We start from the raw sequence: 12286 nt of genomic DNA, 5'->3' as shown, positions 1-12286 counted from the left end.
GGCAGAGATTGGAGTGATGCAGCCACAAGCCCAGGAATGCGGGCAGCCACCAGAAACTGGAAGAGACAAGGAACAGACCTTGCCCTAGGGTGCCCCGGGGGTGGGGGGAGGGGGGCTGCTCTGCTGCATTTCAGACTTATGGCCTTCTCGAAACTGTAAGAGAAAAAATGTCTGTTGTTCAAAGCCCCAGAGATTGTGGTAATTTATTGTGGCAGCCGTAGAGAACTACGGCTAAGGACTAAGGGCATTTACTGTCTGCATTCAAGGAGTGGACTCAAGAATCTGACAGAGCAAAAAGGCGAGGAAAGGCTGTCTGCCATGCAGTGTTTTCCTGGTTTCACAAATGCTCCACGGAATGGGTGTGGGGAGGCAGCATTTCGGTCACTAACGTCATTTCATACAGAAGGCATCATTGTCTAGCATCATCAAGACTGTAGCTATAAAAAGAGGCATGTCATTCATTCCCGGCCATTCCTGGAATTGCCTTGTACATAACATTCCCCTGGGTTTTTCCAGCTAAATTTTAATTCACTCAAGCCCTAGAGCTCCCCCCCTCTTCCCTCAGGAGGCTGCTATCCCTCAGTCTGAGAAGTTTAATAGGCAGAGACAGGCGAAAGGAAATTGCAGAAAGCAGGGGCTCTCTACCGTGTAACTCTACACTACGCCAACTATCAAGGGGTTTCATGAATTTATTCTGGTGATGAGAGGAGAACCCAAGCACATGGTAAAACATACTCTTTATTCTCTCTCTTTTCCCTCGTCTCTTTTGCCCCTTTCAGACTGTGATTTCTTTAAGTGCATCAGGTCTTAGTTGTGTCTCTACTTACAGCACCAAGAGAAGTATCTGGGGCATGGTTTTTGAATACAATGTCTGTCTCTGTCCCCCCTCTCTGCTATGCTTCCCAGCAATGTCTCCTCTTGGCCCACTTCAAGCTGGTTGTACATAAGCATTGCTACAGAGCTTAAAATGAGTAAACAGACAGACAAAGAATAGGCTATGCCCTGCTCCCAATTAAATCATTCCCTCTGGGGTGGGGCCAGGACAAAGGTGTTTTCAAAAATGCTCCCTGGAGACTGTCAAATGCAGCCCGGGTTGACAGCTAACCTCCCCATCGTTCCTTGTTGCTCTTACCTTCACGGCTTGGAGATGTCTCCCCAAACAGATTTTTAAATTCAGGTTAAACCCTTGATGCAATTAGGAATGAGGCCAAGACTTCCCTAACCTGAGTTGTTTTTCATTACTAGATATTATACTTCCTACATGCGGTGCTTGCTTTTTTGCCAGACCCTGATATTTTGCTAATTGTAGCTTTCATGTTATACATGCTGATTTTGTATCTCCAAATAGTGCTTTTCAGAGGAACTGGAAAGAGTGGGTATTTCAACAGGCATCCCCAAGACGGCTCTGAGAATGCCTAGCTAAGGGATGACTCCGGATCAATATTTGGGACAGAAGACCAAAGGGTTCATAGTGAGGAAAGCCCTCTCCCCTCATGTCTTAGCATTAGCTCCTTCACTGATTGTGGCATTTTTAAACCAAAAAAAAAAAAAAAAAAAAAATTCTGCTGTGTCTTTGAAGATGTAAAAAAAAAAAAATGCTGGGGTGAGGAGAGAAAAAACAGCATCAGAATTTTGAGCCAATTATTGTAAGAATATTGGATAGTGAGATTTAGTGATACAGAAACTCGACTAGAACAGATTACAATGTGTGACATCCCAGAATAAAAGGGCAACACCCTGGGTCATTATCTCATATAATTATCAGCCAGGTTACTTATATTAATATAATCGGTACCAACACCAAAAAAGTGTATTTTAGTTTTGAGAGAAAGCCATGATTCTTATAAGCTAACCCTCTCTTTTAAGCTGAAATTGTTTCTTAAACTTCCCTTAACAGGATGCTTAATTCATTTCATGCAACAATCCAGAACTTTGTTAAGTATGTTCCTTCCTATGAAGATAAAGAATAAGAGACTCTCCTTAAACTCCTCACATATTATAGCCAAAGGTTAGATTAAAAACACACTTTGGCTTTTAACACGTGTGCTATTCTCACTTTGAAGTGGGCATATTAAAACTCTAGGCCACAGCATATGCGTGGTTGCTGGGCACATGGCAAGATTGCTATAGCAACACAATCACTGCTTTCACTCCTGAAATGCCCTGTTTGGGTAGCAAGTCATCAAGACGAAGAATGGTCCTTGGACTACTGTTCCTTATCGTAGCCTCTGTGTGGGCTTGGAGATGGGTAGCATTTGATTTGGTTCTTTCTAAAGTGGGGAAAATACACACATACACAAACACACTCACACACATATGCATATGTGTATACTTGCATATCTACATAGATAGATAGATAGATAGATAGATAGATAGATAGATAGATAGATATCCTTGATTAAATTGTATTAATCAATGCTTTCATCTTAGCTGTGGGAAGACAAAGGGGTAATGCATTACAAGTAACCTTGCCCTTGGTGTTAATTGCCGGAAGAGAATTCCTTTGTGTTCATTACATTAAAAACTCTGGCTGTATATAATTTTAGAAAATTTCTGTTTTCCTCTAATGAAATGACAGCTTACTAAAACTGTACTGAAAGGTATAATGTTTTCTTGCCTCTACTTTGCAATCATGTTCTGGGCCATATCTGTTTAACAAATACATGCTATTAAAATTTTCTATACAGTATATAATTTAAACACGATGAATGTTCCCCATGGGGCAGAATTAAATTAAAATTACATAGTTCCACAAATATGGCGCAGCCAGGGTCTGTGAAGTATGTGCCGGGTCTATGATATTGATACATGTAAATACTGGAATTGCTAAAAATGAACAAACAACAACATTAAAAACTTCACAAAAACAACAGATTAGAGACAAAAGGAACCCAAATGGTTAGCCTAAAATTTTTCCAGTACTCAGTTCTGTTTGTAAGTTAGGGAAAGAAGGGAAACAAAAACCAGGTTTCTACACAGTGAGAGAGCCTGAATCAGTCAGCCAGCTGAGACTTATCTTCATGCTACAATGGAGTGAAAGCAACAACGAAAATCTACATTCTGTAACTCTGACCCAGGCATGCATTTGTCATTGCAGCTGAGATTATGTTGGCCATGTCAACTCAGGTGTTTAAAGACTTAAAGTCAATGTGAAATAAGGATGAATCAAATGCGAGCACGAACAAATGAAGAATAGGAAAAAGTATCTATTTCAGGATGATTGATATTCTGTTATCTCTTGCCAAGGTGTCAGACTGACTCAGTGGAAAAGCCTTCATATCCTACATGGATCCTTACCAATTTTCTATTTTTATTTTGGGGCCAGCCTTATGCTGAAAAAAAAAAGTTGTTAGTTTCTGGTATTGAAGTAAGTACCTCTGGGAAGGAAATCAAATAAATAATTGGTTTATATCCCAGAATCATTTATCTTCATTGGCAGGCAAATATATTACAGATATAAGGCTCTATTCTTGCAGAGGCAGTCGTCCCACTGACTTTATAAAAAAATTATGGAATGAAGTTCAAATAGAGCTTCCAAATTTTATGCATCCTTTCCTGAAATTTAAACAAAGACCAGGGAATTTATATAATTCCTTTTGAAAATGTTCACTCTGTTAATGAGAACAGAGTTTAAAGTAATTATTTTGCATGGAGAAGAATGTTTGGTATGTGTGTACTTAATATGTAAAATAACTCTTCTTATGGAAGATTATGCTATCTTATCTATTCCTCCCATCACCTATTCATGAAATATCTCAAATAAAAACATCATCAGCATGTTTCACTAAATTTCAGTTACTCAAATTTAGTAGGATGAGTAGTTATAACCCCACAAAACAAATTTTTATTATCTCCTGTGCTTACAGCCTTGTGTTGTAAAATTCAGAACAGACAGAACTTTACAAAACAGAGGCCATGTGATACCATTCCAACCTAGTTGAAGAGACAAATATAAATATACATACACACATATATAGTTACATATGTATATTATGTACATATGTATTATCACATATGTATTTTATATACATATATGACCTATATGTGTATGTCAAATATATGTTTTTATATCTTACATATATATATAATTCCATAAATAATATGACATTATAAGAAATTACCATTTTTTACCTCAAAAATGGTTGAATATTGATAATCTAATGGTTTAACTTACTATACATCCACAATTCACACTTATGACTATAATAAAAATGGAAGTACAAATAAGGGAAATGTAGACATGTTACATATCACTTGAGTTTTATAGAAGGATTCATCCCCAATATTGCATTTGAGATATTTCTTTAAGCATGAGTAGGATTTTGACAGAAGTAGGACAGGCAAAGTATGGGGTAAAGGATCATTAATTCATACACACATACTTATTGAGCACCTGCTAAGAACCAACACTAAGTCAAGGATGGAACTAGAATAGTGGAAAAGTCAGACATAATCCTTGATTTCATGGAGCTTACTCTTGAGCTTATAATGTTTAGATGGAAGAGGAGAGGTAACTTGAGAAAGGAAACATAACTGTCCCTCTCAAGGATCTAACATTAGTAAAGCCAGGGAGTAAGCGGACTTGTTTTCTAAAGGTCCATATGACCTAAGTAGTACCAATAAGTCAAGATAACAGAAAGTTGAGTATACTCAAGTTAATGAAGAGCATGCCCGTAATGCATTGAGTTTAAATGCCTGCCACAGTCTCACAACTTAAAGTTTCTATGATTCCAAGACACCACAATGTAAAGAAAAGAGTGTTCACATGCACTTAATACAACTTAAACAAATCCCATCTAGTTTCCCTCTGAAAACGTATGAGCAGCATCTCCTAAATCATGTCCTGGTAATGACATTAATGTCTCATGATATTTTAAGAGAGGTTCTGTGAAAAGGAGTTCAGTTGCCAAATACAATGAGGTTAAAAAAAGTTTTCCAATGCAGAGCTTTCCTGGGACTTTTACAGGAAAATACACTTTATACTTTTCTCCAAAAGGGGAATATAATTATTACAGTGTTTCCTGAAGTATTTGACCACAAAGCTTTTGCTTCTTTCTTTGTTTTTGTTTTCCCAAATAGCACTTACAAGACACTGGTGGTTCACTGAAAACAGTTTAAGAGGAAAAACCCAAGTTTGCCCAGTGTCTAGGACACGTGGTGGAAGAGAAACTACTAGAAGGCTAGAAAGTTTGACTGGTAACTGAATTCTACTGGAGTTTTTGAATACATGACCAATGAAGATGAGCTTTATTCCATGGACATAGGAAAACCATTACATATTTAAGAAATGGCATGATACAATCCCTTGGACCTGTGCTTTAAGCCTACAACTATGTGGAGAATGGTTTGCTGGGGAAAAAGGCTGAAACCAAGAAGGTGTTGGAGGCTACTTAAATCATCTAAGAGGCATATGATAAAGGTCTATATAAACTAGAAGGGTTATAGCAAGAATTAAGAACAGAAGGGTGTTTTGCAGGAGAATGCTGAGAACTGGCAGTAGCAGATAATCACTTTGACTGTTGGAGTAAGGGATGAAGCTGACATTTATGTTTTTGGTGACAGGATACAGAGAAGAGGTATCTGAAATAGGACTAGAAGAGGAGAAAAGAAAAATTCAATCGTGCCACTCTTGCAACAAACGGGGACCTGAGTGAGCACAGCATTTTTGCAAAAGCTCCTTTTGGAGTAAAGGCAAATACACTTAAATGTATGCCCCGTTCTAGCTTCTCTTAATCAGTTTTTTTTTTTCCTGTTAAAGCTCACCATTTTGCTAATTGGCAAAATATTAAAGACCTTGAAGAATAAAAGGAATCAAATCCTAAGCACTAGTTCAAGCTATTCCAGAATGAGAAAGGACTCAGATATAGAAAATCTGACACAGAAAAGCAGGTGAAAGCGTGAAAGATAAATATTTAGCTGACATTCTGAACCAGATTTTCTTTTCTCGAGAAAAGGGGAAAATGTATTCATAGATCTTTTTAAAGACAAACTGTTACGCGTTCAGTAGTTATGGCAGAATTTAGGGAGAGGCTACCGGGTATAGGGCCAAGAGCAAAGATTTTGGAATCAGGGAGCCCTGCATTCATATCTTGTTTGGCCACCCCCTAGCTATGTGATTTGGGGCACGTTAGTTTACCTTGCTGAGCCTTGCTACTCTCTTTTACAAAAGGAGAATCCCAGAAATTATCTCATAAGACTGTCGTGATAACTAAATGACATAATACACGCAAGGCATTTGATATGAAGCTTGGAACTTTTTATTGTTGTTGAGTTGGTCCTACAGATAATATTTTGCTAGTGTGAGAATAATTAAAGAGGAGAAGGGAAAACCTCAGGGATTATTAAAATTTCAAACCAACCGAGGTTTTCTAACCTCCCTGCTTTTTTGTAGAGGAGAAATATTTGCTTTTCGATGGTAAATCTTAGGTACCATGGAAACAAGGGTTGAAAAGACTTCAAGTAAATAGAAAGCAAGCAGCCAAGCCTGAGTTTTTCTTAAAAATGTAACCATAACAATTTTGAACAGATCAAGATTTCTATGGAATTCTGAAAGAACGTAGATACTTATTACTATATTACCAAATCAAGAACTTCTGACTATTGAAATTTTCAAACCATCTAATATATACTGCTTTCTACTTCTTTGTTTCTTATATTACATATTTTCAAGAAATGCAAATGTGGTTTAAATGGTGGAAAGCAAACACTAACAGTAATAAATTATCTTTAATCAGTACATTTTATCATCAATAGTATAGCTTTGCTCAGTGAGCACAAATCATTATTTACTTCATATTTCAGAACTGGAGAGTCTATTTAACACCTTCATAATTTAAAAGGAAGAATTTTGTGAGTTGGAGGAGAAATTTTCCTTTTTTCCGGCTTTATTGTTTTGTAGTTTTTCAACGTGAAGTTACCTTTGATGAGGACTTTAGAGCATCTATTTGACTTTTTCAATGTATCTAATTACTACTGAACATGCTTCCAAATGTTATTATTCTGAGGCAGAGTTATCTATAAAAACAAACTCATTTGCAGTGACTTCTTTCTCTCCTGCATCATCCTAGGACCAATTTGATCGTTTAAATGCCAAGAAATTTCTGATTTGTAACATGTTTTAAGACGATGTACTCTAACGTTTCTGGCTGTTAAGAACCACTAAATTCCCAATAAGAGTATAGATCAGAGTGTATTAAGTGAAGAGTTGAAAACCAAATTTGCAGGTAAATCCAACCTCAGGGAAAAAAAATTCCCCAAAACCAAGTATTTCGGTTTCAATTCCATTTATAATGCTTCCGACCTCATGGGAAAGCAAAGAGCTCTAAGATGAGAAGCCCACAAATTTTCCCCCAATACTTGTTCAGATTGGAGATTTATGATAACAGGCAAAGAGATGCAATAAAATGGTTTGGGGACTTTTTTTTTCAGGTTTCATTACTTATTATGAAAATAACACATTCACAGGATTGGGGGAAAAAAAACAAAATTATAAAAGAAATCTCCTATCATCCCAGATTTTGAGCTGTCAACTGCATATTACGTACTTCTCCAAAACATCCCAATGCATAGAAAAATATATGTGCATCCTTTACATAATGAGGACATATTACATGCAGTGTTCTGTACTCTGGTTTTCACTTCAAATTTTATGTGAGAGATTTTTCTACAGCCTCACATATAGAGAAACCTCATTATCTTAAAAAGTATCACAGTAGTCCATGTAGGGATGAACAGTCTTCAACACGCCTCTGCAACAAAGGTGTAACGAACAACCTTGCATTTCAGTCTTTGTGCTCAATTGGAATTTTATTTTTAGATCCTACTTTTGTAATTACCGAGTGAAAGGTATAAACTTTTAAATATTGGTAGGTATTTTCAAATTGGCCTTCAAAAAGATTGTACCAATTTGCAATCTCATCAACAAAGGATGCCTTTACCAACACTCTATACTAACTGTTTTGACCCTGACAATATCTTAAATGCTTATTTACCAATTTGCATTTCTTTTCCTGTATCTTCGTGTTCAACCTCTGCTCAATTTTCCACTGGATTGCTGATCTTTTTCTTAAATATCCTTTAAGAACTAGTAATATACTACTTAAATTAGCCCTTGGGTTAATGTATGTCCACAGATATATTCCTCTGTGTGTGTATTTGTCTCTTGGCTTTGTGGTTTTCTTGCTTTGGATATTCAAATTTAAGAATGTTTTCTTATGAGACTTTTTAATTTTGTCTTTATGAAAAAGACTTTGCCCACCACTGCAACCAACCAACCAACCAACGAACCAATTGCCAAAATTTTCTCCTAGTGATGTTAGGGATGATGCTGGTGGTGGTGGTGGTGGTGGTGGTGGTGGTGGTAATGATGGTGACATTAGGCCCTAACATCACGAATTTATTTTATTCTAACAAATGAGATAAAAACCCAAGATTTATTTATTTATTCATTAGCTCATTCATTCATTCATTCATTCATTCATTCATTCATTTAATTTCCAACTGCCTACCTTGTGAACTGAAAACCCATCTTAACACATTGTAAAATGTCTTAACTGAGTATTTCCTGGTCCCTATTTTAATCCATTAATCTGTATGTCTTATTCTCTGCTCAGATAAAACTCTTCACTTCTTTAGTTTTGCAATATGTTTACAAAGAGCTGGGGTTCCCTCATTATACTACTATTTCAGAATTCCTCCAGCTATTTTCACAAATTACTTTTCATTCAATGTTGGTGACTTATGATTCATTTATAAACAGCAAAATTTTAAAAATATTGCCTTTCTACATTTTAAGGTTTTCATATTGTACAAAGCACCTGCAATCTCTGAAACTATCCAGAAGAGACCTTTTTTTTTTAAGCTGCAAGATTGTAAAAAAAAAAAAAAATATATATATATATATGTATGTATATGTATATATATATATATAGTCTTTCTATCCAAGAACAAGATAAGTTTTTCCACTTATTTAAGTCATCGTATTTTTCTTACTCTGAGTAGCATTTAAAGTTATTCTTTCTAAAATTCTGCAAATTTCTTGTTAACTTTATACATACATTTTCTTTTATACGGTTATTATAAATGATATCTTTTATTCCATTACAATTTGAATGGCCATCTAGAAAATAAAAGTTGATGGGTTATATGAATCTTTTTTTCAGCCACTTTTCTATATTCTCTTTATGTTTTTCAATTTTTTATTTAAAAATGCACTTTTTCCAGATATACAAAAATCATACTATGTGTCAAAAATGATCATTTTTCCACTTTTTAAAACAATTTTTATATTTTTCAGTTATTTGTCTTGCCTAATTGCACAGGCTAGTATGTTAAGAACATACCAGATAGTACTGATTCTGAGGGCATCATTTTTTTTTTTTCTAACATGAAAGGTGATACACGTCTGGATGCTGGCTTTCTTGTTAAGTTTTGGATGAACATGAAAGACAACACAAAGTACACTGCATTCCACTCCATCCATGAATCTGAGGAGCACTGTGCAAGCATTGCGGCTGCCAATTCTGCCCTTAGTTCTGATCTGTCCCATCCTGAAGTTGAAGAGAAACATGCCACATAGTTCCATACATAACTGCTTTACAAGGTATTTTTAATAACTGGCATATGCAATATTAATTAATTTTATGTAGAAATAATAAAAAACATAATGTTTTAAGAAGGGAAATGTCTTACTAAAATACCTATGTTTACACACACATACGTATATGTGTGGCTGGCAGAGGAGCTCAGTATCAGAGCAGTTTGGGTTTTATTTCTAATCCTCCTGTTTAGGCATTTTCCTTAATTTAGTAAAGAGAAGCCTAAATATGTCTGTGACTTTCATCTTAGCTTTTCTGATGTCTTTCTTTTGCCTCTTGCCATTAAAACTTGTGTGTTTGAAATCTTTACAAGTAAATGAGCTGAAACAAATAAAACTAATTCACTTGCGATTCTGTAGACATCTGGTGGAGTTGTATTCTGAGTAATCAGAACGAGAGGTGGGACAATTCCCTGAAGTAAAGCGACCGTACAGTTGGATACCCAGTTATTTCTACAGCCATCAGATGGCATGCAGAGAGCAGACTGATTCACAAACTGACAAACAATTATGTAGAGCTGCCACCTGATTTTCTACGACCGTTTGTGTTATATCAGTCTGTGCTTCACATACTTTTCTAAAAGATGACTTTTCTCAGTCCTCTCACAGTCTGTTCCATTTCTTTATGTCCCATCACCTCAATACGCCCTTCATGTTGTGAGAGATAGGGAACACAGATCTCCCTCAAGAGCTGCGCTCTGCTCAACCCTGGTTAATCTGACTTTTGGATACAAATATGAATTAATTACCATTTGGATTTTGAAAACGTGTATCTATTCTGGTAGGTAGAGATAGTTATGAAAGAAAATAAAGATATTTAAATGCTTCCTATTTACCTTGGAAATGTTGTTCAGTGGAACCTTAATATTTAAGACATATGTCTTAACATTATAAAATCATAGATCTAGAATGGGTCTGCAAGTTCCAATTGTTATTCTCACAGTTAGAGAGCAAAAGCACCTAAACCACTGTGGAAGGATACACATCTTTCCAGTTTATAATAACTGTAGGAGTTACACAACTATCTTAAGTCACCCATCATGGAGTAAAAAAGATGCTATCAAGAAAGTTTCCTTTTATCAAGAAAAGCCCACAGCTTATTAAAATCTACTATATCCTCTCTTTGCCTTTAGTATTTTACTGTCAGGGATAATATATACTGAGCAATAAAGTCAGGCATTTTCACCATGCCAGGAACAAAGGTAATCTGATCAAGACCCACCCAGATGGTGGCTACACTCACTCTCCGCCTCTTCCTGGATCCCACACCATCACTGTTCTCAATCACTCTCAATTGAACTTTAGGTAAGAGTTAGATAATTAGGATTTATTTTTAGATGTAAGTTAAGGACACAGGATACTTTGAATCTGCAACATTTACAAATTGTTTAAAAATTTAAGGGGAAATTATGTATGTGAATTGACATTTGATAGTTGTAAATAAAAATTACTTCTCCTTAGTTGAACACGTTCCCCAACCCCAGGATATTTAGACGTGACACCAACATTGACACACGAATGAAATTCATCTTTGACTAGGGCACATACCATTCATCCCGTCCCCGTCTATTCATTTTTCTCATTTATCTCTTTCAGCATGAACTACGCCCATCAGGAAACAAGTCAGGATTTACTTTGCAATGCATGGAATGAGACCACCAAATTCTACCCAAACTGAACCATACCTTTTGCCAAAGGATAATCACTCATTTGTATTCTCACCATCGAAAGAGCAGTATGACAACATGGCAAAATACTAAGTAAGTAAATCCTAAACAGTAGCCCAAATGCAGCGGAAAACTCACCGGAAGTTTCATCTACTCTCTCATCTACTATGTGGTCCTTCTGATGAACCCATTCACTATTGCACTTGAAGTAGATCTGGGTGGCGGGGCTGGCTTTACAATACAGGTTCACAGGCTTATTCTTCACAATATAAGCTTCTTCAGGCTCAATAAGAAAATGTGGTAGAGGTTCAGGTGGATCGGATGGAAAGGTTTCTGGGAGTTCATGAAAAAAGTCATCGTCTGCTAAAACAAGAAGAAAGTGGAAAACATTCAAATTGTTGTAGCCACTTGCCATTTACTTGCTGCTCATTTACAAATAATGACTCATAAATGATCTAATTAACAAAGTGTATGCCTGCTATGCACCAGGCAGTACGTTAGGTCTCTTGACTGGTTGCTCAATTCATATTTTGGTTATTATTCTCATTTTTACGCATGGCAAAACTCAACATCAGGGAAGGTAAATATCTTGCCCTGAGCATGCATGTAGTGAATAGTGGAACTGGAATCAGAACCCAGGTTTGTCTCACTCACAAACTGTGATCTTCCCAATGGAGCACTACACCTCCCACTACACAGTGTTCCCCGAGAACTGACAAAAGCAAAAACAATTTCATTAGAGAAATTTGTTTGAAAAATGTAAGGCTCATAGGTAAACCTTAAGTGCTTTGCAAGAAGCCAAAAAGGAACACTGGGAACATGAAATTAATGATCTTTAAGTTCAGATTCAAACCTATCTTTATTTTCATTTTTTTTAAAGATTTTATTTATTTATTAGACAGAGATAGAGACAGCCAGCGAGAGAGGGAACACAGCAGGGGGAGTGGGAGAGGAAGAAGCAGGCTCATAGCGGAGGAGCCTGACTTGGGGCTCGATCCCATAACGCCGGGGTCACGCCCTGAGC

At 36.4% G+C, this 12286-nt stretch overlaps 1 protein-coding gene across 4 annotated transcripts in view; it reads right to left on the bottom strand.

Annotated features, from left to right (window-relative positions):
- The window catches only part of UNC5C (unc-5 netrin receptor C), a 341321-nt gene that overhangs the window by 136088 nt on the left and 192947 nt on the right, over positions 1-12286 (bottom strand). For 2 of the 4 annotated variants that reach the window (XM_045792166.2, XM_045792158.2), the window contains exon 2: positions 11401-11622. In XM_045792166.2, the coding sequence (XP_045648122.1) occupies positions 11401-11622 (222 nt within the window). Of the gene's footprint in view, positions 1-11400; positions 11626-12286 lie in introns of all 4 variants that reach the window. The other 2 variants (XM_045792163.2, XM_045792156.2) reach the window with 1 other exon arrangement.

This window comes from Ursus americanus, chromosome 8 (assembly GCF_024610735.1).
Source record: "Ursus americanus isolate L20-20 chromosome 8, mUrsAme1.1.p, whole genome shotgun sequence".
Taxonomy (NCBI): domain Eukaryota; kingdom Metazoa; phylum Chordata; class Mammalia; order Carnivora; family Ursidae; genus Ursus; species Ursus americanus.
Note: the sequence above shows the minus strand (reverse complement) of the source record. Positions and strands in the feature narration are given on the sequence as shown.